The sequence below is a fragment of the Zootoca vivipara genome, chromosome 6 (genome assembly GCF_963506605.1).
Source record: "Zootoca vivipara chromosome 6, rZooViv1.1, whole genome shotgun sequence".
NCBI lineage: Eukaryota > Metazoa > Chordata > Lepidosauria > Squamata > Lacertidae > Zootoca > Zootoca vivipara.
The window spans coordinates 86,615,437-86,642,554 of record NC_083281.1 but is presented as its reverse complement, the minus strand read 5'-3'; the positions used below and the strand labels follow the sequence as shown (position 1 = coordinate 86,642,554).

General features: G+C 48.2%; 1 protein-coding gene across 2 annotated transcripts in view; it reads right to left on the bottom strand.

Moving 5' to 3' along the window:
• Positions 1-1,799: 1,799 nt before the first annotated feature.
• The window catches only part of PAX7 (paired box 7), a 142,846-nt gene continuing 117,527 nt past the window's right edge, over positions 1,800-27,118 (bottom strand). For both annotated transcript variants that reach the window (XM_035118987.2, XM_035118990.2), the window contains exons 8-9: positions 7,556-7,802; positions 1,800-1,915 (exon numbers count right to left, since the gene is read on the bottom strand). In XM_035118987.2, coding sequence (XP_034974878.1) covers positions 1,800-1,915; positions 7,556-7,802 — 363 coding nt within the window. The remainder of the gene's footprint in view (positions 1,916-7,555; positions 7,803-27,118) is intronic.

The following is a 27,118-nucleotide window of genomic DNA, read 5'->3' as shown; positions in this document are numbered from 1 at the left end:
TGCCTTAGGCCATTGGTCCATCTAGCTCAGTATTGTTGACACTGACCGGCAGTGGCTCTCCAAGGTTTCATGTAGGGGGTTTATTCCAACCCTATCTGCAGATGTAATTGGGGCTTTAACCTGCTCTACCCCTGAAAACCACCCGTCCTAATACGGATTGTTGGCTACAACTGCCAGTCAAGATTGTTCTGACGTCTCTTGTCCTTGAACTTTCTCATCTCTCTTTCTATCAAACGGAATATACGAGGTCATCGCTGGAATAAGTTCCTCCAGGGGTGTTGTTAGGAGGTGACCCAGATGACCTGCTCCCCCCTCCACCCCACACTTTCTAACAAGGCAACTGGAGGCACTACAGAGTAGAGTGCCCGTGAAATTCTGCCATCTTCACATGCCCAGAGGCACTTCTTTCAGTTTCAATGTGTACATAGGCAGCGGACCTCGCCAACAGGTTGCGGGGAGGTCGGAGGTCCCAATCTATTTGTGGGCCCAGAAAACCCTGCTGGTACCCCACAGCTCAAAGTGAGCCCTGACAGGCATTGACCCCCCCCCCCAACTCTGAAATCCAGCCTAAATTTGCATCTGCACTAGGAGTAAAGAATGTGGGTCCATACAGACCTTGATAGGCTTCTGAACCGCATCAGCAACAGTGACCAGCAAGGCCAATGGGCAGATTGGAAATTTGCATATGGAAATATTCTGCAAATTAGTGTCGTATGGGCCAGTTCCTGAATCTTTTAAATACCTAGTTTTAGTAGAAGCACCTCCCACAGAACACTTCCATTTGCAAGCTGGGTGCCGCTGGCTGTATAGCAGTCAAAATCCCCCAGGAGGGGGATTAAAATGAAGAGTTTTCCCCTATCTTCCTTGTCACAATGTGGTGGGTCTTGTAGATGAATAGATTCATCCAACAGGACCCAATGCAACATTGAAGCCAATGTTCAGGGTGTGTGGGATTTTTGACAGCCTAGACCACAAAGGATCCCTTGATTGCCAGAACGTGGCAATTTTAAAACGCCATAGGCGAACAAAGTGGTGGGGTGTTCATCAGTTATCCATCTTCCTCAGATTCTGTCTCATCTTCCCGCAGAATTAGTGGTCCCCAAACTGGGGAAAAAGTTACAATATACATCAAATCTCCCTCTCCCCAACACATTGAATTGAGATGCACTGTAACCTCACCCCCTTTTGCTATACCTTCTCCATTTTTGGTCCAAATATTTCCCCATTTGGTCCCAAGATCAACACTTAACAATCACCAGGATTCCTCCTCCACAGGCAATGCCGATCATGTACAAAAACTAAATGGGGCTGGGGGGCAGACAGACGAAAAGAATCTACCTATCTATCTATATATTTACGAAGAAAACAGGTTCCACAGTGACTTAAGACCAGAGGCCACATCCATTGGAAGGTCCATAAGTGTTGGTTGTTTACGGGGTTGGCTAGGAGGGCTTGAACATCAGGGGGGGAAATAAACATCGGATCACACTCATTGTCTCTGGCCTTTGAAGGGGTCAAAGTCACCATAGGCGAGCGCTTTCTTAACAGGTCTGCACAGTAAGAATTTGGATTGGTGGAAAGTTCTCCCTTCCTTCCTCAGTTCTCTTTGCCCTTCAGGTGCAGGCAAGATTTGGAAGGTTCGATGCTTAAGGTCCCAGAAGAAGAAGAAGGGCGTTGACAGAGCTGGGTCCTTGGAAGGCTGGTGGCAGAAGTGGGATTTTTTTTCTTCCATTTTTCATTTGCGTCTCACTGGCGGTAGACTATCAATGTAGGAGATTTCGTGTGGTTGCATCCATCCATCAGTAAGCTTGGCCCGTTTCAACTGGTAGGAGACCCAGCACAGCCGAATGCTCCCCAAGCTTCATTCTACGCTGTGTGGACAGGCTCACGTTCTTGGTCAGATAGTCAACTGCGGCTGGGAAAAGGAAGAGGAGGAGTAAACAACAGCGGAAAGGGGTAAAGTGTGAATAATGCTGCAGAAGAAGAAATGTTTACAGTTCTATAAAGATGGGCGAGTCCAGTCAGCCCATGTTTGTCTCATCACACACCATGGGCCTTAGCAGCTGCAGTTTTTAAAACATGGTAGTCATCTGCCATGCCTCTCTCTGATGCATTTTGCATTATTTTATTATAATTATTTTATTATAATATATTTTATTATAATATTGTGTTCTTAGCTATTGGAAGCCACCCTGAGTAATGCCTATGTATCGGAAGAGTGGGACAGAAATTCTTGCCAATTTTTTTGGGAAAAAGCAAGCAGCTAGTCCTCAATCTGACACCATACCCCACAAATTCTGAAAACCTATTATTATTATTATTATTATTATTAAAATTTGTACACCGCCCTTCATTCGAAGATCCGATGCCGGTTCACAAAAAAAAGAGAGAATACAAAATACATAACGAAACAAAAACAAACTAAACCAATAACCCCACCTCCCACGAACACGTTTGAAAAGCTATGGCGTCTGACTTTTTTTGCTTGGCACCCACCCACCCACTTATAGGTTTCCTCTTGGCTGCGCCAAAGTTTTTTTTTTTTCATTGTTAATCATCTTGGGAAAAGCTGCTTTCGAAAGTCAAAACACACGGACTCTATTAATATAGAGGCCTAGAAACTTGGTTGATTTTTTTTTTAAGAAAAAGAAAGCCAGAATCCGCCCAGCATGCGGAATCCTGTGCCTTCATCCTGCACTTCAAAATTTGGTGCCATGTCCTGAGACCTCGAGTTAGTTTGCGGGGAAAAGGATAAAAAAATAAAAGCTCGATACATTTCTTGGCTGTAAGCGGAATCGTGTGACGTGCTTTTGGCTTGACTGGAAGACCCAAAATCCACCATCCTCTGAAGACTGGCAAGTGAAAGTTCTCATATATATATATATATATATATATATATATATATATATATATGAGAGAGAGAGAGTAACTGACACTCCCGATTAGCAGTGCTTCAGTCAAACTCTGTGCCCACCCCCCTCATTCTAATGTCACAAATTAGATTAATACAAGGCTGGCAAGGAAGGCACCATTGGTGCCAATGGGTAAACAAATTTCAGCCATCAGCGTCCTGTCAGCATCCTGCCCCAAAGGGGGGTCCCTTCCAGGCGAAAATTCTTATTAGACTTGTCACATCCATTAGGAATCCTTTCACGCTTCTGCGTTCCATCAGCGGTTTCATTAGCTCAGCCTCGGCCTCTGGGAATGGCTGGGACTGCTCTGTTCTGGCTCTCCTCCATTCACCTCTCCACACCCCCCCCCCCCGGTCCCTCGCACACCTCCGCCGACACCATCCGGGATGGAGCAGGCGAGTTTCCCACTGCTTCTCTCCCCAAGATCTCAGCTTGGCTTCCCCACGAGAGGCCTGGATGGACCCGTAACACTTCCCAGTACCAGTTGCTGGAAACTGCCGTGGGGGGGGGGGGGGAGAGAGAGAGACAGTGCTCCTGTTCTCAGGGGTCCTGCTTGCGGAATTCCCCTCGGGGCATCTGGTTGGCCGCTGGGGAAACAGGATGCTGGGGGGAGATGGAACTCCCTTTGGCCTGATCCATAGATGCTTCTGAATACCATTTCTGTGGGAGCCACAGGAAGGGAGAGTTCTCCTTGCGCCTGTGCCCTCCTTGTTGGATTCCCACAGGGATCAGGTTGGTCCCTGGGAGGGCAGGATGCCGGAGTAGATTGGCACTGGCCTGAATCAGCCGTCTCTCAATCAGGGATGATTGAGCTGTGATTCCTGCATTGTAGTGGGTTAGACTAGATGACACTTGGGGGTACCTCTCAACTTTACAATTCTGTGACTCTACTAATTTGTGGGGTTCTACACCTGGCAAAGAAAATTGGGTCCTGGGGCTCTGTCGGGCCTCTAAATTAAGCTGTGTGTGTGTGTGTGTGTGTGTGTGCGTGTGCGTGTGTGTGTGTGTGTATTCAACAGGTGGTTCTCCTCCTGTGGGTTTTTTTTTGGGGGGGGAGCTTAGATTTGGGGACTCCAGTAGAAAATGGAGGCCAAACAAGATCGACTGGGGAAATTCATTCTCCTTGGGGATTAATGCATTCCAAAGTGTGGTCAGGCATTTGGTTAGCCTGATCTAGGCGTCACTTAGCAATCAGAACAGCGGTGGCTTTATTATTAAAGAGAAAAGGTGGTTGGGCTGGGGGGGGGAGGTAAGCATTTCCCCACCCCTTGCCCTCTCCCCTCTGAGAATTTCCTCTCTCTTGATTCCGGAGAGTCTCCTGCCAAGGCAAGAGGTTGCAGAACAGCAAAAACTTCATAGTCAGTACCTTTGCCTGTGTTGGCAATGTCCAAGCTCTGTGCCAAGGCACAGCACCAGATGTCGTGAGATCTCCACACACACCCCCGGGGGGAGGGGGATTGCCATGTGAAAAGTAGAAATTGGAAACTCCCAGGAGCCCAAAACAGCATACTTAGGGGGTGCCCATCGCATCTCTGCATGAGTCAGGTCTTCCCACCTTCCTGCATCACTGTCCCGCCTGTGAGTGGAGCCTTAGAGCTCCCATGCTGTCAGAAGAATCCACTCTTAGAAGAGGAGACCTGCTATGTCTCTGGATGATACACAGATCTCTGCCTCCTTCCTTCCTTCCTTCCTTCCTTCCTTCCTTCCTTCCTTCCTTCCTTCCTTCCTTCCTTCCTTCCTTCCTTCCTTCCTTCCTTCCTTCCATCCTCTAAGACAGTGTTTCCCAACCAGTGTGCCTCCAGATGTTTTGGGACTACAACTCCCATCATCCCTAGCTAGCAAGACCAGTGGTCAGGAATGATGGGAGTTGTAGTCCCAAAACATCTGGAGGCACGCTGGTTGAGAAACACTGCTCTAAGATGTCACTGGGCCAACTTCCACCAACAACCCTCAGTGTTGGTCATGCTGGTTGGAGCTGATGGTAGCTGGAGCCCAGCCTCACCCAGAAGTCTATAGCTTCCCCATCCCTGAACTAGACCATCATTTGCCCAGCTCAGCTACCTCCATCATAACAGACTTTTAATGAAGGGATTGGGAACTTGTGGCCCCCCCCCGCCAATGTTGTTCGACTGCAACTCCCATATTTCCTGACCACTGGCAATGCTGGCTGGGCTGTTGGGAGTCAGAGTCTTAAAGCAACTGGAGGGCCACAGTTCCCCCATCTCTGAACTAGGCCATCACTGCCCCTAGCTACCTGGATCACGTCTCTTAATGTAGGGAACTTGTGCTTCTGCAGATGTTGCTGGGCTCCAACTCACATCATCATTCCTGCTCAGGAGCTTTGATACCTGCCAGGGCTAGAGGCCATCACATCAGTGCCGGATTAAACCCTGTGGGGGCCCCATGGCTGTCAAAACCGTGTGTGTGTGTGTGTGTGTGTGTGTGTGTGTGTGTGTGATCCTGTGCACACGCTCTAGTGTGATACCATTGAACTATGAAAGCTTCACTGCAATTTTCTTACAAGATCAAATCAATATTATTTTGATCTGTTGTCGCATGGCCCTACTCTGCCTATTTGATAATTCAGAACTGCACCACATTGTCTACACCCCTGTCCAACACACTCTAGAAAACCAGACCCTCCAAATGTCCCTATTTGCCAGGGACAGTCCTGGATTTACAGACGCCGTCCCGGTTTCTGATTTGATTCAAGAATGCCCCTCTTTTCCTTAGGACGCCCCTTTTATTCATCAGAGAAATGTTGGAGGGTATGGAGTTATGTGACCGCCGAGCCAAGGAGATACTTAAATATATGACCTTTTGAAGACATCTGAAGGCAGACCTGTATAGTGGTGTTTTTTTTTTAATGTTAATGTTTTATTATGTTTTTAGATATGTTGGAAACCGCCCAGAGTGGCTGGGGCAACTGGGTGGTGTATACAGTAGTACCTCTACTTACGAATTTAATGCGTTTCGAACGCACATTCATAAGTCGAAAAAAATTGTAAGTCGAATCCCATAGGAATGCATTGGCAGAAAAAATTAGAAGCAACCCTATCTAAAAATTCGTAAGTAGAAAAAATCCTATCTAAACCGCATCCAAGATGGCGGACGGAGCTCCATTCGTAAGTAGAGTTATTCGTAAGTAGAGGTACCACTGTAAATAGTATAATAATAATAATAATAATAATAATAATAATAGTCCCTATTTTCATCAGAGAAATGTTGGGGGGTATGGAAAATCAGCAACCTGCATCATAATTGCCCCTTATTTCTGGGAATGACAAAAAGGGTCCCTTCATCATTTATCAGTAAGGTTTTTCGGGGGTGGCGGGGAAGGGGAATTAAGGGGAAATGCACTCCTGCCCCCTCTCCTTCATCCCCCCTCCCACTGCACCCTCTCTGCCCTTGCATTTCCTTATTTTTCACATTGCTCCTGCTCGCCCCCACCCTCACACACACACATGGGGTGTGACTAACACCTGGCCCGGGGGCATCTTTATTGGAAATACATGGTATCGGAATTTGTTTAAGATTTTTATCAATAGCACGTGTGGCTGGCCTTTGCATCCAGAAGCGAGAGGAAGGTCACGGGGTCGCAGATCAAGCGCCGTTTCCCCCCCCCACCCTCCCGCAGCAAGAGGGAAAGAACAGGGAGTGGAGGAGGAGGAGGGAAGTAAACAGCCATTCATGCCCCTCTCTGTGCACTTTTGCAGAAGGTTCTCATTTGGCCGTAGAAGTCGAAACACATTACATGGAGCAAGGGCAAGGGGGGGGGAGCGGTTGTCACGGCCGCTTGGGGAAGGGAGGTCACTCTGCAATGAGCCCTGGGCGAAAAGGGGAGGAGAGGGAGGGTGCCCCCCACTTCAAGAGTTTCAATGGGTCACAAACTTATCCTTGGCTACAAAGGGTAGCAGGTGAACAGTCTGGCTGAGAGCCTCTTGGGAGGGAGGGGGGCGTTGTGTGTGACCCCGGTGGACCAGGAGGTGAGCTGACCCTCCCACCTCCAAGGATATGAGCAAAGGCCCTTGCCCCAGGGACCTCACCACTTGCTCCAAGACCCCCTTTTTGGAGTCTTTAAATTGCCGGGGCAATTTCGAGAAAAACTAAAGAGGATTAACACACCGCAGACCCACTGAAATAAATGAACCAGATTTAGTCATTGCATTAAACTTAACGGGGTCTACACTGAGTAGGTCTAGCATTGGATGCAACCCATATATAACTGCCCTGAGACCTGCAGGTATATTTATCAATTGAATAAATAATAATAATAATAATATTTATTTATTTAGTACTTATTTATGCATTGCATTTATGTTGGTCCATGGAGTGTAGAATTGCCAACTCTGACTGGCATCCATTAATTTAGCAAATGTCTACACAGTTCTCTGTAAAATTTATCCCGATGTGGTCCTCTGTGTGGGTCCCTGCTTAGAATCATAGAATTGTAGAGCTGGAAGGGACTCCAAGGGTCATCTAGTCCAACCCCCTGCAACGCAGGAACCACAACTCCAGAGATGCAGAGGAGGTTACCCGCTGCCCCCCTGAATGAGTTTCCGCAACAATCTCGCCTCACCCCACCAACAGGCACAGCCCAGAAGCAATGGCAGGGTCTTAACCCTCCGGTAGCAGATACTTACTTTGCCCGTACTGTCCATACTGGTAGCTGGCCACCGGGTCCACACTATAGCCGGTGGTGGTGTAGGTCGGGGGGCAGTAGGACTGAGAGGTGGGGAGGCTGTCAACAGACTTGATGGAGTCGCTCCTCTGACTGCAGCTGGCCGAGATGGAGTTGGCGGTGTCCAAACTGCCATGGAGGGGCGAGATGGAGAAGTCAGCCTGGGGCTGTGGGGGGACACCACTGGGGTTGCTCAGGATGCTCATGACCTGTGGGGGGTTGAAAGATGAGACCCAAGTCAATGGGGGACAATGGCATGGAGAGAGAAAGCAGCGGCGAGCCAGATGTTTAAACAGAACTGAGTGCTTGGGAGGAACAGAATGCAAGAACGCCAGAATTTGGATCAGGCCCTCTGGTTCAGCATCCTCTTCTGTACCAATGGCCAACCAGATGCCTAGGGGGAAAAGGTAAGCAGGATCCGAGAACATCGGTGCTCATCTCATTAGTTTTTAAACTCAAGTTAAGAACCTCAGAAGAGTCTCGCCGGATCAGGCCAACGAACCAAAAACAAACCCCTGTGTTGCAATAAGAAGCAATCACAGCAATACAAACACAACGCGTAGGCTAATGGTTAGTAGAGAATAAATAACAGAATAATGATGTTCTATGATCATTATTCTATTATATATTCTCTGCTAACTTTTACCCTACGTGTTGTGTTTGTATGCGATTGGATCAGGCCAGCAGCCTGTCTAAACATAAAACACCAAACATTTAAAACTTCCCAATACAGGGCTGCCTTCAGATGCCTTCTAAAAGTTGTGTAGTTCTTTATGTCCTTGACATCTGACAGGAGCGTGTGCCACAGGGCAGGCGTCACTGTTGAGAAGTCCCTCTGCCTAGTTCCCTGTTCAATTTTCGCAGCGAGCGAACCCCCAGAAGGCCCTCAGAGCTGGACATTAGTGTCTGGGCTGAACGATGCGGGTGGAGGCGCTCCTTCAGGTATACTAGGCCGAGGCCGCTTAGAGCTTTAAAGGTCAGCACCGACACTTTGAATTGTGCTCGGAAACATACTGGGAGTCAGTGTAGATCCTTTAGGACTGGTGTTATATGGTTGCAGCTGCTCCCAGCCACCAGTCTAGCTGCCGCATTCTGCATTGGTTGTCGTTTCCGGGTCACCTTCAAAGGTAGCCTCACATAGAGCACATTGCAGCAGTCCAAGCGGGAGATAACAAGAGCATGCACCACTCTGGCGAGACAGTGCGCAGGCAGGTAGGGTCACAGCCTGCATACCAGATGGAGCTGGTAGTACAGTATCATCTTCCAATTTTAGTTATCGTTTGGCCTACTCTTAAGAATGGAAGACTGTAAGAATAGCTCTGCTAATTCAGGCCAAAGGCCTAGCTAGTCCAGCATCATGTTCTAACAGTGGCCCACCAGATTCCACCAATGGGAAACCAACCGCACTCTCATAGGAAGCTAAGAAGATCTTTTGGATCATGCCAGTGGCCCATCTAGTCCAGCCTCCTGTTCTCACCAGGAAACCAGCAAGCAGGAAACCAGCAAGCAGGAAACCAGCAAGCAGGAGCTGAGCACAAGAGCAACACTCCTCTTATGTGGTTTCCAGCAATTAGAATTTGGAGGCAGGCTGTTTCTGGAGGACCCATCTATTTCTTGTGACTAATTGCTACTACCAGTAGACTTAAGTGCATAACAGAAGCCTGGCTGATGGATCAGCCCAAAGATTTAGCCCAGCATCCTGCTCTCTCACAGTGGCCACCCAGAGGCCCCAATGGGAAGCCGGCCACACTTGCGATTCCCAGCAAAGCTACTTCCTCCTCCTTCTCTGACACAAACCTCTTTTCTGAATCTCGGACAAGTCCCTCGGCTTCCCTGGCAATGCTCTGACCACAGGAAGCTTCAGCTGCTTCACTCCTTGCTTTTTGGCAAAGCGCCGAAGTGCCAGCAGTCACCTTGGGAGGCCGTTTGCGCCGCTCAAAAGCTTTCCCTTCTTTTTATAAAGAAAAAGTGAGAGCGGGAGGGGGAGAAAGTCTGAAAATGTAGCATAATCTTATTGACCTCAATTAATGCACCAAATTGAAAATGTTTGGAGCCCGGCAAGAGGTGGAAGAAAGCTTTTTATCCCTCGCTAACCTCCTGTTGGGAGGACTTTATTCTTTCCGAATGACACGCTGCTGTTTCGGTAGAGGCTATTCCTCGCCCGGCAAATGCTCCGATGGCTCCCCTTGCCCCCAACTTCTGCCAGATATAAGCTTGAGATGCTGGGGACTGAGCCTGGGACCTTCTGCATTCAAAGCAGATGCTCTGCCACTGAGCTGGAACCCTTTTCTTATGATATAGGAAGCTGCCATCTAATTCGGTGTTTCTTCAGACAAGAGACTCTCCAAGCCCTTCACGGAAATGTTGGGGATTGAACCTGCGACCTCAGTACTCCAACACCAAGCTATGGTTTGTTCCCCCCAAATTTAGTAGGATCCTAGTCCTCATGGTTTTGAAAGACTCATTTAAACAGGGAACTGCCTTATACAGAGTCAGCTATGAGTCCAACTAGCTCACTAGAGTGTACGCCAGGGTTTCCAAAACTTGGGTCTCCAGTCATTTTGGGACTACAATTCCTATCAACCCTGACCACTGGTCCTGCTAGCAAGGGATGATGGGAGTTGTAGTCCAACAACAGCTGGAGACCCAAGTCTGGGAAACCCTGGGCTACCCTGACTAGCAGTGGCTTTCTAGGGCGTCAGGCAGGTGGGGCTGGGAAAGAGTCTCTTTCTGAAACCCTGGTGACTGTTGGGAATTCCATTCCACCCTTGCTGAAGGTATGTGGGATTGTTACTTGTCACATGTCTGTTTACATTCCAGCACAGATTGCTGGAGTCCTGTGAGTGGAACATCCGCTCTGTATTGCTTTTGTTTTCTCTCTCCGAGAAGAACGACAAGGAGAGAGGCCATGTTTTTCTTTGTCCTGATTTATGTATAATAAATGCGTAGTTTAGTATAGTATCCATGCCTCGAGCCTGATCTGTTGTGTGTTTACTCTGCTGAGTAATGTGTTCTCTTCCATGCACAGCAGCATGAGTCATGGACGCACGTCGGAGGATGACTGATGGATCTCCAGAGCGGCAAGGCTGAGAAGGGAGGCGCTCCGGCTGGGGCCAAGCCAGCTGGCTTTCCATCCCATGGTTCCGACAGTGACATCCTGCTGTGCAGTGTGGGCCAGAGACGGTGAAGCTGACTTCCGCCTTCAGATGTTGTTGGGCTACAGTTCTCATCAGCCCCAGACAGGCATGGTCAATGGTCAGAGACGATGAGACGACTGATCTAGATGGGCCAATGGCCAATGGGCCAATGGCCAATTCAGCATATCTATTTGTTTTTATTTATCCCGTTTATACCCCGCCCTTTCTCCTCCAAGGAGCTCAAGTTAGAGCACCAGGTTCTAATTCTGCCCCGGTTTATCCTCACAACAACCATGCAATGTAAGTTAGAATTGTAGAGTGGGAAGGGACCGCGAGGGTCCAATCCCCTGCAATGCAGGAAGCTTTCCCCCCAATGTGGGGCACAAACCCACAACTCCGAAATCAAGAGTCTCATGCTCCATGGACTGAGAATGAGTGGCTATGACCTGAGGTCGCCCAGTGAGCTTTATGGCTTCATGTTTTTTCCATCGGTATTTGAATAGGTCTGTGTTTTCATATTGTTTCAATTCTATTCCAGTTCAATTGATTTTTAATGATTATATTTTATATGGTTTTTTAAAGCTTTTTTCATATTTCATCTGTCTTGTTTTAATTTGTGTAAGACGCCTTGAGTCCCAGTCTGGGGGGGAAAGGCAGGATAAAAATAAATATAAAGGATTTGTCCTTTTTGTGTTGTTGAACAATGAGCACCATAATGTTATTTTTATCTTCCTGATGTACTTAAACTTTTGTATTACGTGGTTTTTTTATAATTACAAATTCCTTTGAAACATTTTCTGTAGCAAGCAATGGATAAATGCAATAATCAACCAATAATCAATTATGATTTCTGAGTCAGGATTTGAACTCTGGTCTCTCCCAGGTTTTAGTCCAATACTCTAACCACACTGGCAGCTCCCTGTGTGTGGACACTCTGGGCTAGTGGCCCTTACGCCACAGAAATTCCAACTAGTGAAGCTCTTCCATGTCTCTCCCATTTTATTAAAAAAAACCCAACAACCCCAAAACTTGCAAATCCAAACTCTAGAGGAAAGGATTATTATTACTATTTCCCCCTATCATGCTTCTCCTGCAATTGACCTTGCTTTCTCCTAATTTATTATGTCTTGGAGCATTTACCACCACTAACAAGAAATCAATAGCGCCTCCGTATCTGAAAGATATATATATATATATCACTATCAGGAAGGAAATCTGTCATGTCAATCAGGGTGATTGGCAACCTTCCTGTCCCCGCCACCCAGCTCTCCTGCTTCTTATCAATTGCTCCCTCCAAATTCCCCTCTAGGCGTTCAATCCGACGCCGGCTCAAAGTGAAGTTTCCGATCAAAGAGGCTCTGGACGTGGCAGCAAACCGGATGGGGAGAACCAGACAGATTCCTTTGGGAGGCTTAACTGCAGAGGGTGAAGGCAAGGCTCACCCCACTCCCTGATGCTCAGGGCACCCAGCATTCCAAGGTAGACTGCTTCTGAACGTGGAGGTACCACCTGCTGCTCATGTATGATAAGAACATAAAAACATAAGCAAAACCTCTTTGATCAAGCATCCTGCTCTCAGAGTAGCTGACCAGATCCCCTAATGGAAAACCTGCAAACAGAACCTGAGCAGCGTTAGGAACTGAGATATGAAAGCTAGGAGCTGAACGGCACCTTAAACCTAGGTTATGGGTGCGACAACGGAATGTCTAGGTGCGCTTTTTGAATAACAAGAATAGAAAGCTGAAAATGAATGAACTGCAGCTAAAATATTATGTTCATTTTTCACATGGTCTAGTCCAGGCATCCCCAAACTGCGGCCCTCCAGATGTTTTGGCCTACAACTCCCATGATCCCTAGCTAACAGGACCAGTGGTCGGGGAAGATGGGAACTGTAGTCCAAAACATCTGGAGGGCCGAAGTTTGGGGATGCCTGGTCTAGTCCTTCTCCTCCCCATCCCCCTAATATTCTTAAGAGCAGGGGTCAGCAAACTTTTTCAGCAGGGGGCTGGTCCACTGTCCCTCAGACCTTGTGGGGGGCCAGACTATATTTTGGAAAAAAATATGAACGAATTCCTATGCTCCACAAATAACCCAGAGTTGCATTTTAAATAAAAGGACACATTCTACTCATGTAAAAACACCAGGCAGGCCCCACAAATAACCCAGAGGTGCATTTTAAATAAAAGGACACATTCTACTCGTGTAAAAACATGCTGATTCCTGGACCGTCCGGGGGCTGGATTGAGAAGGTGATTGGGCTGCATCCGGCCCTCGGGCCTTAGTTTGGGGACCCCTGCTTAAGAGGGTCTGTCTGTCTGTCTGTCTGTCTATCTATGTGTCCTGAATCTTCCAACCTCTTGAGACCCCAGCTCCCATCCTCCCATGCTGGCTGCTGGAGTCCCTACACCCTCACACAGGTTCATGGAAGAGCCCTTTGCTACAGATGCTGATTAAGGTGTGGGGAACCTCTGGCTCTCCACTTGTTTCTGGACTACAGCTCTCACCATCCCAGGCCACTGGGCCTTGCTTGCTGGGAGTTGTAGTTCAGCAGCGTCTGAGGGCCCAAGGAATTCACCTGTGTGAATTCCTACATGGGAAAAAGAAATCGGGGGCACAAAAGAAAGGGACACTGCGTCCCAAGGTCAGCTCGTGACAATCTTGACTGTGGTGAGATCTGAGCCCATGTGGGTGTGGTTAGAGTGAACCTTTGAGACCAGGGTTCAAATCCCCGTTTGGCCGTAGTCACTCGACTGGGTGACCTTGGGCTGCCTCTCAGCTTGACAACCTCACAGGGTTGTTGTGGGGATAAGATGAGGAGGGGGAGAACCACAAATGCCACCTGGAGCTCCTTGGAGGTAGAGCTGGGAAATAAATGCAATGAAATAAAATAAATAAACTGGAAATTTTCCAAGTTACCGCACCACGCCATTTTTCAGGTGCCAGAAGCAAAGGGCCACTTTATCTCTCTGTATCTCTCTGTCCTCTTATTTTGGTGGTGGCAGTGGCAGGAACTAACGGTCCAACCCCCCCCCCCCAAAAAAACCCCTCCGTTTCTACAGAGCCCTTACACATTCCTTCCCTCTGGGATTTCATCACTCTCTCTCGCACACTTTAAAAGAAGGGGAGGGTTTTTTTTCTTTTTTTAAAATGTAATTAATTCTCTCCATTTCTGAGCTAGCCCTCAGGGCCTCTGGCCGCCAAGGCTCAAGCCGCAAAATGTGCACCCTTTACGATAAACGGAGATGGCTTCAGAGTGCAAACCACAATTAGGCAAACCAATCTCAGCCATCAATAGCTTTATTTTAGGTTCGGAGGGGGACGTGGGTGTAGGGGGTGGGCATCGGGTGAGGAAAGCCCACTGGGTCTCCGGGGCAGGTGGGTATCGGAGAGCAAGAGAGCAAAAGGCGAGCGGCACAAGGCCCAACTATTGCTGCTAGACAGGAGCGCACAAAGCTGCTGCAGACAGAATCAGACTCATATGGCTGCCTCTACCTCAACGGGCAGCAGCTCTCTAGAGTTTCTGACAAGGCGTCTCTTCCAGTCCTACCTGGAGATGCTGGGAATTGAACCTGAGCTCTTCTGCAAGCTAGCAAGATGCTCAGTGACTGACCTGTGGTCCTTTCGCTAAAGATGTTCATAGAATCACAGAGTTGGAAAAGGACCCTGAGGATCATCTATTCCACCCCCTACAATGCCAGAATATGCAGCTGTCTAATAATAATAATAATAATAATAATAATAATAATAATAATAATAATATATTATTTATACCCCACCCATCTGGCTGGGCTTCCCAAACCACTCTGGGCGGCTTCCAACAAAACATTAAAATACAGCTCCCCTGAGGGGATCGAACCTGCAACTTTGGTGTTATTAGCACCATATTCTAGTCCTCCTGCTTCCGGATAAAGGGCTCATTTAAATAGGACTCTAGGAAGCTGCCTTAGTCAGACATTGTTCCGTCTAGCTTAGTACTGGCTACACTGACTGGCAGCAGCTCTCCAGGGCTTCAGGCAGGGAATCTCTCCCAGACCTACCTGAAGATGCCGCCAGGGACTGAACTTGGGAACATCCTGCAAGGAATGTAGGGGCTAAACTCTGAGCTATGGCTCTCCCTTAAGGCAGAGCAAGAACATAGGAAGCTGCCATGCTAAGTCAGACCATTGGTCCCTCCAGTGTGTTCCCCTCCAGATGTTGCTGGACTCCAACTTTCATCAACATCATTGACCATTGGCTGCTGTTGGCTGCTGGGAGTTGTGGTCCAGGAACAACTGTAGGGCTGCAGGCTCCCCATTCCTGAACTAGACCATCACTTGCCTTTAGTGCCCCCGGCTAGCACCATGCAGAATCTGTGGGGGTCCTCCAGATACAACTAGACTACAATTCCCATCATCCCTGACCACTGACCAACAATCCCTGACAGACTGCCATTCCGCCTCTGCTTAGAAATCATATCGCCATCAGATTAGTCGTCATTTTTTTCCATCTAAGGCAAGCGCTAAAGAATGGTGGGATGGGAAGAACGCAATCCCCCCTCGACTTCGCAAGACAAGAAGAAAATCCCCTTCCCTCTTTAAATGGCCACGAGAGACCCTCCAACCTCATTTTTCAGTTTGTTCTCCCTTATCACAATATTTGAAAAGCTTGGTAGGAATTAGATTGGAAAGGGAGATGTTTCAGGTGGTGGACTGAGAGAGAGAGGGGGGGGGGGGAAGTCTGTTAGGTCATTGATACCAAAAGCTCCATCCTCTACGTGGAATCCCTTTATGAGGGATGGATCTTGGCATCATTAAGGCGGATTCTCCTGCCTCGCTCACCACTCCATTCCCTAATCCCCAGAGAGTATTCAAGGAACGCTTCTTTCAAACCTAACTTAATATTTCCCATCTCCACACTGAGATCCTTAAACCTCATTTTATCCCTCTCTCAGCTGCAAAGCAAACTCCTTCCTTCTCTCTCCCCCGATGTGTTAATACCCTATACATAATCACAGACTGATTTCCCTACAATGGGAATTGGTAAGAGCAGCTATTTTAAAAGGGACATTAAGGACTACAAAAGACCGGGTTTTTTTAAACTATTGGAAAGTTGGTGCTGCAAATGCAGAGAGGAAGAATCTATTCATTTTATATAAAGAGACCAACAGCCCATCTAGTTCACCACCCTCTTCTCATGGTGGCCAGCCAGATACCTCAATGGTAACCACCCCCTGCAGGATTCGGGCATGAGAGCACCCTCTCTTCCTGCTTCCAGCAACTGGCATTCAGAAGTATTGCTGCCTTCAGCCAGGGAGGCCAGAACATAGCCATTGTGGCTAGTAGCCACTGCCCTCCATGAATTTGTCCAATCCTCTTTTAAAGACATCCAAGTTGGTGGGCCTCATTGCCTCCTGCGGCAGCGAGTTCCAGAGTTTAGAATCACAGCATCGTACACTGTGTGAAAACACTGTGGGGCATGAAGGCTACTAAAAAGAGGTCTGTAACTCGATTAGGCTAAAGAGGGTTCTCACCATAGCCAGCCAGATGCGCCCATGGGAAGCCTGCAAGCAGTACAACAGCAAGCATAACAGCAACACTTCCCCCCACTTGTGCTTCCCTGCAAATGCTATCCAGAGGCAAACAATGTCTCTGACATGGAGGGTAGAACTTAGGCCCTGTGGCTAGTAGCCATTCATGAATTTACTGAATCTTCTAATCGTCTGACTCAGTAGAAGTTCGTAAGCAATTTGCTTGGCTGACGAGAAACCAATAACAGCAACTCTACTCACTGGTGATTCCCAGCAACTGGTAGATCATAGCCCTGTCCTCCATGAATTTGGTGGCCAACACTACATCCTATAGCTTATGAGACCTGCTGGATCAGGCCAAAGGCCCATCCGGTGCAGCTTCCTTTTCTCATAGTGCACCACCAAATTCCTGTGGGAAGCCCCCAAGTACGACCCAAACACGAGAATAACTCTCTTCTCCTGTAGTTTCCAGCAACTGGTATTTGCAGATCATAGCCATCATGGCTAGAGCCGTGAGCAGCCCTCTCCTCCACGAATACCTCTGGCTGCCTCTGCTCTCAAACCACAGTCCTGTTCCAAAGCAGGAAGGACCCGAAACAAAAACAAAACACTCTACACATTTTACTGCTTAGGGCCAAAAAGGGCCTATTAAACTATCCCCCAATTTTTTTTAAAAAAACCCCCCAAGGTTTCCTGAAAAGGAAAAAAAACAAACAAAGCACATCGTTGTGGTGTCTCCTCCTTCTCCTCTGCAGCCCCACACCGGCACAAATCAACAAAGCCGATCTGAAACACACCCCACCTTCTTCCTCTCCCCTCCTCCCTATTCCTCAGTTGAGCAGATCGGTCCCTCTGCTCCTATCGCCCACCCCCTGCGGACACCAGTAATGGAGTCAGGGTGGTGGTTCACTGCTTCCAAACAAGATTTCGCGGAGATCCTTTGAGGCTCTCCCCACATCCCCCTTCTCTGCTTCTTCCTTCCTTTTTTCCTGGGATGGCAAAAGGGAAGTATCTATAAATTGTGAAAAGAGATGTATACTACAAAGGGTTCTACCGAGTGGCATATCCCAGCCTCAGGCTAGGCTGGCTGGCTGGCTGGCTGATAGTCTTCCAATCTGCGGTGGAACTCTCCTTCTCTGTCTCTTTCTTTCTCCCCCCCCCCACTTCTCCCCACCTCTGATCAAGCGGACCGCTGCAATCAGTTAAAGTCCAGCTTAACTACAGTGTAAGATACACCAGTTAAGTCCAGCCAATGCCTCCGGGGTTCTCCATCAGGCATAGGGCTGGGGGAAAAATTGAAAGAGAAGGAGGTGGGGTGTGTGTGTGTCTGCGGGGAGATGAAATAGCCTCGATAAAGTTCACCAAACATGGTGCCAGCTAGCAAGATTCCAGGCCAAACACTGAATTTACTCCGGGATGGCAAGTGAATGGAGAAAACGTTAAACAATTGAGAAGCAATTCATTTCCACCAGCTTCCTCTCTCTGATTGTTGCTCTAGTCATATGGTTCTCAAGGAAAGGCTGCTTTAAATGGAGACACAGGAAGGTGTTTCAACCCATGTCAGACTGACTCATCCAGCTCAGCTTTGTCTACACTGGCTGGCAGTGGTTCTTCAGGGTTTCAGGCAGGGACCTTCACTAGCATTAATGGGAGATGCTGAGAGTTTGAATGAAGACCTTCTGCATACAAAGCAGATGCTCAACTGCTGGGCTCATAAAATAAACCAAGATCCCAGCCTTTGTGGTTTTGAATAAAGGGATGCTTTAAACAGGAACACAGAAAGTTGTCTTAAATTGTAAGTTCACCCAGCTCAGTATTGACTGGCAATAGTTATCTGGGGTTTTGACAGGGAATAGTCCCAGCTCCACCAGGAAATTGCAGAATCATAGGATTGTAGAATTCCAAGGCCCACCTAGGCAATGCCAAGGACCAAGCCTGAGAACTTTTGCATGCATGCTCTGCAACTGAGCTACAGATACAGGAGGCTAGGAAGCTGCCTTTGCAGAGTCAGACCCTGGGTCCAAAGCAAACAGGAGAACTCCAACTTTTCTCTCATGCATGTGCAATAACCAATAACACAAATCTCCCTAAATTGGTGCGCACAGCAAGATAGAGAAAATGTATGCAATTGCATTCCACCCCACCCCCCACCCCCAGTCAGGTCTTGAATTAGAAATGGTCCTTGCAGTGTAAAAGGAAATGGTCTGAGCTGGGTTGTACATGACACTGCCCCCTCGCATGTGGACCGGGGCCTCATAGTTCAGAGCAGGGGCTCTTAGGCCAACAGATCACACAGGGGGTGGTTCTCCTCCACACTGAGGGCACGTCAGCATTGGATACCTAAACCGGTTTAACCGCCTCCACTCCTCACGTCCCCCTTTCCAATTGAACCCCGGATATTAGGGAAATCTGCTTAAAGGAATTTGTGCATTCTCTGCTAGCACTGAAACGAATGGGCTCTCAAAGCCCAGGAGTCTGTAAATTTTGATGTGAAATCTCAATTGGTTATTCTTGGAGTAGCCACCAAAAATTTTGGTATGCAGAACACAATGCTATTGGATATTACTGAAAGCATATACTATTGCATTTTTTTCCTAACACCCCCAGTTAAGGCAATGATCCTCACCCTGTTACCAGGAAGCAAGCCCCATTGAATCAGACAGGACCTACTTCTGAGGAGTCAGGATTGCATTGTAAATTGCAAAGGAAAGAGTCTACCCAACATGTTAACAATCAGTACCACGGACAGCTCCTGTTACATTATAACTTCTTAGTAAGGCCAGATTCACAACTTACCTTTAAAGCACGGTGGTAATACTTTAAACCAGGCATCCCAAAACTGCGGCCCTTCAGATGTTTTGGCCTACAACTCCCATGACCCCTAGCTAACAGGACTAGTGGTCAGGGATGATGGGAATTGTAGTCCAAAACATCTGGAGGGCCGAAGTTTGGGGATGCCTGCTTTAAACAATCATGGCTTCTTGCAAAGAATTCTGGGAAAGTTTGTTAAAGGTGCTGAGAATTGTCAGGAGACCTGTAATTCCCTGCCAGACCCTAATCCCCAGAGGTCTAGTAATCAATCCCTCTTCATGGGAAGGGTAGCTCCGAGAGGGGAACGGGGGTCGGGGTCTCCTGATAACTCTCAGCACCTTTATCAAACTACAGCTCCCAGAATTATTTGGGGAAGCCAATATTGTTTAAAGTGGCATCATAGTGATTTAAATGTACGGCCTAAAAAGGCATCACCCAGAGGAAAGGAATACAGTATTTGGGGAGACACTGCCCCATGCCCAGCAATTCCCAATCTATGAATCCAAGTCATTGAATGCAGGCAGTTTGTTCCATGGAGAGAACCACAAGAACAAACCATGGATCGTGGCCTTACTTGCATTTCTCCCCAGTGGCCCTCCAGATGCTATTGGACTTCAAGCCCCATCAGCTCCAGCATGGGCAAAGGTCATTGATAATGGGGAGTGCAGCAACATCTGAAAATCAACAGTGTGTCCTTCACCTGCTGTCATGTGAGCCAGTCCCAGCATAAAAAGTAAGAGTCCGCTGGATCAGGCCAACAGCTCGTCCTGCTCTCCCAGTGGCCAACCAGATCTCCCAGTGGGAAACCCGCAGGCAAGATTCAAGCACAAGAACCCCCTCTCCTCCTTCCCTTCCCAGCAACTGGTATTCAGAAACAGTGCTGCCTCTGACCATGGAGCCAGAGCACAGCCATCATGGCTGGGTAGCCCTTGATGGCCCTGTCATCCATGGATTTGTCCAATCCTCTTTCAAAGCCACCCATGTTGTTGGCCATCCCTGCCTTCTGTAGGGGTGACAGGGATGAATAACAACAGCTAAAACAGTCACTGAGTTTCAACGGCGACGGCAGACAATAATGTAATCATTCCAGCAACTACAGATGGTGTTTTGTATCACCAGAGTGTCAGAAAAAAAGAGGAACACAGGAAACTACCTTGCCAGATTCATTGGTCCACCCTAGCTCAGTGCAGTCTGCACTGACTGGCAGTGTCTCTCTGGCTTTTCTTTTCCAGGCCTGCCAGGAGATGCTCTAACACTGAGCTACAGGAAGCCATCCTAGGCTGAGTGAGAATATTGCGCCATCTAGCTCAGTGTTGTCTACACTGGCAGTGGCTCCTCAGGATTCTGGACAGGGCTCTCTCCTGTCACTGAACCTGGGGCCTCCTGGATGCAAAGCTGATGCTCTACCCCCGAGCTACAGGCTTCCCCTAAAGGATCATAGGAAGATGCCTCCTCTCAAGTCCATCTAGATCAGTATTTTCTAAAGAGACTGGCTGTGGCTCTTCTGGGTTTCAGGCAGAGTCCCTCGCTTGGAGCTGGTGTTGAGGCCTGAGACAATTGGCATGCAAGAGAGATGCTCTGCCACCGAGCAACAGCCCTAGACCCTCATTCCCATCTCTGGCATCCTAGAGCTGCTGCAAGGATGTCCCGCCTAGCGGTTCAGAAGCAAGAGTTTTGGGCTCCGTCTGCTCTCCGAAGTTTGCAAGTGCAGAAGAGACGTCTGATCCTGAGATAAAGTCTAGGAAAGCAGGGATTAGAACTACTTAGTGGAGGAAAAGGGAGACGAAGGCAGGGGCTGATTATTCTGCAGATACGACTGTTTAAAGATAATGATTGCATAAATTTAATTAATGCTTTTTCATGCCACAAATGGCCGTTTTGTAATTAATGTATCTAGCCTCGCTAAGCACGGGAGATCACATCTCCCATCCTTCCCTCCCCCACCCCCTCCCGTCCTCCTCGCTTGTGTCCTCCTCCTCCTCCTCCTGTCCTCCGTCTTCCCATTTAATGAAAGACAGAAAACAGATGACAGAAACAATTTATCAACGGGTTCGGGTGTCAAACGCCTAATTGGGTGCGCCAGGTTAGCGGAAAGTGAATAGAGGGTGGTGGTGGTGGGGGTTTGAGATGTGGGGAGGGCTTGTTCCCCCTCGATCACTGTGGCTTTGGGGTGGGTGCTCCTGACAGCGGAGGTGCAGGAGGGGGGGGGAGGAGAAGGGGATAAAGTGTTCCTCGTTAATTGATGGAGATTAGGATATAGATTGGCTGTGGCAGCGACTGGGCAGTGACAAGGAAGGGACAGGCGGAGCTGATTAACATCCACGCAAACAAGCTGCCAGATCTCACAATGTGTTAAGTCCTGCTTGTGGTGACAACGCTGATCAGTCTGTACTTGTGGCAGGGGTGGGAAAGTATCAAAGCACACCGGAGATGGTGTGGTAGAGCAGCTAGTGCAGAGTTTTTCTGTACCAATGCCCTCCAGACCTTGCTAGACTCTGACTCCCATCAGTGCCCCTGGTAGTTGGCCACGGTCATCCCTGAACTAGGCCATTGCTTGCCTTCACTGCCCCTGACTACCTCCATCACCAATCTGCCTTCTTTTAATGCAGGGATAGAAGACCTATGGCCCTTCTGATGCCATCATCCTTGACCACAGGTAAGCTTGATGGGGCTGGCTGGAATCCAACAGCATTTGGAGGGCCTCAGGTTCCCTATCCTTGAACTATCGCTTGCCTTTATTGAATCTTGAACTATCACTTGCCTTTATTGACCATGGCCCTTCACTTTTTCAACAACAACAATGACGTTGAATGCAAGAAAACAAATGCATCGAACACCACAGCACCACATTGGGTAGTATCCTAATCAGTGGTAGTCGTAATCAGAGTAAATCCATAAGGATGTAGTCGATGCTAGTCTACTCAGAGTAGACCCACTGAAATTAGTGAATCTAAGATAGTCACGTTCATTAACTTCGGTGGGTTTGCTCTGTGTAGGACTAGCATTGGGCACAACCCACTGACATGAATGGACCAAATTTAACCATTTCCATTAACCTCAGTGGGTCTACTCTGAGCAAGACTAGCACTGGACACGACTTTCAAAGTCTGGCTCCGGAGACAAGATGTGGATGGTCACTGCCTATGATGGCTTTAAAAGGTAGTGGTGATATTCAAAGAAGAGGCTATATCTATTCAGGGCAGATCATTGTGCTAGATCAAAGGAACCTCCACCTTTAGAAGCAGTATACCCTTGAATACCAGTTGCAGGAGGGCTCTTGGCTTTCGACTCAGTGTAAGCTCATTAAAATGAATGGACTTTAGGTAGTCATGTCCATTAACCCCAAAGGTTCTACTCTGATTAGGACTAGCATGAATGGATTTGGCCTAAAGTAGCTCTATTCAGTTTTGCTTCTGTCCTCACCTGTCACTGACATGTGGCCCTCAGAAGGTTCATTATGTGGCCCTTGGATTGATAAAGAATTCCCAGCCCTGACTTGGTGTCTTTCACAGGGGCAGTTTAGGGACTTGGTGTCTTTCAGCTGCCAGTGTTTAGTGGATACATTGGGCCCTGCTCCTTAAATTTTCCTCCACGGTGCTCTCCCCACCCACTTGTTGAAATAGGACTAGCCTTCTTGACTTAGCTCTATGAAACCCCCCCCCAAAAAACCCCTCCCCACCATACTGGTCTGCTCACTCAAACTGACCTTCTAGATCAGCCTCTCTCAACCTCGGGTTCCCAGATGACGTCGGACTACAACTCCCGCCAACCCTAGTGAGAAGGGCCCACAGTCAGGTATGATGGAAGTGGTAGTCCAACAACATATGGGGACTTAAGGTTGAGAAAGACTGGTCTAGATCAATGTCCTTCAACTTTCAGGTCCTCCGATGTGGGTGGACTACAACTCCCATAATTCTTTAGCATAGGGCTAAGCTGGCTGTGGATGTTGGGAGTTGTAGTTCACCCACATCTGGGGACCCAAGGTTGAAGAACAACACTCTAGATATCAATGGCAGAGCCCCTGGTCTATAGTGGATCCTGCCTGTCGCAGAGTTATCACCACAATAACAATCGGTTGCACACAACATATTGGCGACGAAGGGATGAGGCTGTCACGGTTTGTTTCGCTGTCACATTGCCCGCCAACACACCCCAAACAGGCAATTGATATTTATTAGGGAACATACAATAACTGTCTCGTTAAATCAAGATTCAGGAGCGGGCTGGGAGCCTTAATTTAAAGTGTCACCGGTTGGGCAAATTATGGAAAAGAGTTAGGCCGCAAGAGGAGGCGAGAGGGACAGGGGAGGTGGTTAGTTGAGCAAGCAAGTGAGCTGGAGGACAGCTAGGCTTCCTGAATAACCAGCCGCCATCAAGATGGGAGCTTCCAGCTTCGGCTTCTAAATGGCAGGCCATGTTTCCGAGGCAGCCTCGAAAGCAAAGGTTAATGCTCGAGATTGCATTCCAATTGAAAACGCAGCAACCGGTAAATTCGGTTTGTGTTGAGTGGAAATGCTTGATCTGCTATACTGTCATTGCGGGGGTAGGTGGACAATGGTGCTGGGGGGAGGGTTATGGTAGCGTGTCCAGGCGAAGAGCGTTCAGGGGTGCTGGGAAAGGGGGGGGGGTTGAGGCGCACACACCGTGCTCTCCCAGACTCGCTCTCTCCCTCCCTCCCAGACAGAATTAAATTTTGAAGTTTAATGAGTTGCGAAGGAGACGCCTGGATGAGGACGATCCCAGACCTTGCCAAGAAATCATATACCGTACTTAGCGCTCTCTCTGTGTATACATATACATGTGAGGAAGGGGAAGGGAAGAGAGAGCGAGGGAGGCGGGAAACCCATCAGGGTACAGAGCAAGTGAAAAATGTCAGGGTAAATTGTTCTTGACAGTGTTAATGTCTGCACCTCATAGCAATAATTACATGTAGATAAATGGTGAAATAGCTCTCAGCTGGAGCCTTCAGGCTAAGTGCAGATGCTTCTAACTGCCAGCTGGGGACCTTTTACATGTTTTTTTTTGGTGTGTGTGTGCCTGTGCTGTGCCTCCCCTGCCTGCAATTTCCGTTCCTTTTGGCTGAAGACTGAGGAAATAACACTTCATTAAAAGCCATCTTCGAGCAGCACAGTCCGCACCTTTTAAACCTCTCACCACAAACCCCTTCATTACTATTTTAGTCTAGAGCCCCCTGCTGTTTCCTGCAGGCAACAGCAAATAGTTCTCGCCTCCTTGCCTGCTGACCCCATCCTAGATATGTGTAGGTCGGGTAGGGCAGAGATGGGAAATCTCAGTGTAAGGTGTGTGTCAAATGTAGCTCTCCAAGCCTCTCTATCCAGCCCTGGGGATTATCCCTAGGCCTGTTTTTCAGCCTCCTCTCCTCGAGTGCAAACGTGTCTTGGCTGGGCTGTGTCCTTGAACTCTGATAGTGCTTCCTGCTTGGAAGATAAGATGCATAAACTTGGCTGTTGGGACTTTCTGTGTACAAAGCATATTCTCTGCCCCTGGGCCCTGCAGTTTGTTCTGCAGGAGATGAAGTTGCCTTAGAAGATGGAATTGGATCATTGGCCCAACCAATCCCCAGACTCTCTACTCCAGAGGGGGCTGGTCCATTTGGATCAGCTTCCTCCTCCTTAGTGTTGCCCATTGTGGAGCTCAGAAGAGAGGAGGACATGGAGAAAAACACCGAGTGAGTTGGCTCCATTTGTCACTGGCTCTGTCTCCACCTACTTCTGGGCTCCCTGCCTTCTGCTCCAGCACTCCAAGGGGCACCAGCCCCCATTGAGCTCTTGGGTTGCATCCAATGAAGTTCTACTCAGAGTAGACCCCTTGAAAACACTAGATCTCAGTCATGGCTGTTGATTTGGATGGGTCTACTCTGAGCAGGCCCGTGGTTCCTGCATCGCAGGGGTTCAGACTATATGGCTCTTTGGCCCCTCTTCCAACTCTTCAGTTCAATGACTCTGTAGCTGAATGACTAGCTGTGCATGAAGTTGAAAATGCTGCAAGGTACATGCTCTTTTCGCTCCTGATATTTGCAACAAACTGTTCCTCTCCGTGAAGTGCCAGAGAAGAGAGGGAGGAAACACAAATACAAAACACAGTTCCATTCTTCGGAAAACAAAAAATATGTTCTTTGGAGCTTCCCAGTTGTCAGACACCTTTTTTGTTTAGCTCAACAACTAATCCACTTATCGGTGGATAAGGCTCTCGGCGCATCACCGGAACGATAAAAGGCGTATACACACAAAATAAAAAAATTAGCAAAAATTTGCCTATGGCTGCTTTACATTTAAAACAGGCGCTTGGAGAGAGAGAGATAGAAAGAGAACCGAAGACGATACACAAACAACGCTAAGGAGGGGGAAAAAAAATAACAAAATCCAACTCCCGACAAACTCTGTTTCCTCGGGAGAGATTCTGGCAGATAACAGTGCTAATGCTTTGTGTGTGTGCGTGTGCAAATTCCCCTTTCTTAGATGACACTGAATGTTGAAGCTGCAGAGCAACAGATGATGGTATCAGCAAAATAAATAAATAACGGTATTTGAATTAACAATGGATGCGGCTGATATTTTTACCCGCTGCTTTAAAACTAGATGCAGAAAGTTCCATGGCAAACTAGAGGATAAACAGCTTCCAGCTCCTCCACTAACCCCCCCCTTGCTTGCAAGATCCATTTCCATCTGGAGGAGCCCCCACCTCTAACTGTTATCATTAGTGATATTCATTGTTTAACTTTAAAAGCTGCCTAATGTGCTAGAGCAGTGGCCCTCTAGATGCTATTGGAGTCCCAACTGTCATCCCTCCTGACCATTGGCTATGTTGGCTGCTGGGGTTGATGGGAGTTGGAGTCCCAACCCCTGAACTAGTCTTTGGTGCCCCCAAGCTACCTCCATCACCACTCTGCCTTCTTTTAACGCAGGGATGAGTAACCCGTGGCCCTCCAGGTGTTGTTGGGTGCCAGTTCCCTTGACTTCCAAATTGTGGCTCTCCAGAACTTGCTGGGCTTCAACACCCATCGCCACTGACCCACTGGCAGAAGGTAGGGAGCCCAATGGTAGGTGGAGCCAGAACCAATGACAAGCAGAGCCAACTCACTCTGCTTTGCTCCCTGTCTACCTCCCTGCTGAGTTCTGTGTTGGGCTACACTGAGACTAAGAAGCAGGAAGCTGGCAGGCAGCACCCTTGGTCATGATGTCTGGGGATGATGGGAGCCACAGGTGATACACCAGCATCTGCAGAGCCACAGGTCCTCCCCCCCATCCCTGACTACAAGGATCTGAAAGAAATTCTGGGCTGCTGGCAGCTAGAGCAGGTATTACTGGGGTTGATGCTGATTGGAGTGCAGAGTGCCTGCATTGCCTGGGAGTCCAACAACAGGTGGCGCCAGAGCCAATGGCGGGCAGAGCTGATTCCAGTTTGTCCCCATCCTCCTCCCCAAGGATTCAGTGGGCCTACTCTGAGGAGCACTAGTACTGGATACCCGCCCAAGCTTATTTTTGGTAGTTCCTTCTAAAAAGGTCTTTCACGTATGATGAAATGGGTAAAACAACCAGTGTGTAAAAAGTCAGGTTCTAAAACATGAACAAAGTGCAGAGAGGCACATCATGGCAGTTATGAAATTCGGCAAAGCAGTAGAAACCCAGGCTGTAAGTGCTCAGTGCCAGAGTGACATCACAGTTCGTAGAACCCACTAGAATTGTAGAGGTGGAAGGGACCTCTAGGGTCATTTAATCCTGCCCCCTGCAATGCAAGAATCCCTGACAGATGGCCATCCAACCTCTGCTTAAAACCCTCCAATAAAGGAGAGTCCACCACTTTTCAATGTCACTTATTCCACCACCGGATAGTACCCACTGTCAGAAAGTTCTTCCTAATGTTTCGTCGGCATCCCCTTTCTTGAAATTTGAATCCACTGGTTTGGGTCCTCCTCTCTGGAGCACCAGAAAACAAGCTTGCTCCATCATCCGTGGGGCAGACCTTTTTTTTGTATAGTCGCTGCACCATTTCGGATCCATTCAGTATGCAAGCTTTTTTGGGGTGGGTACACCACCCGCATTAGGCTGCC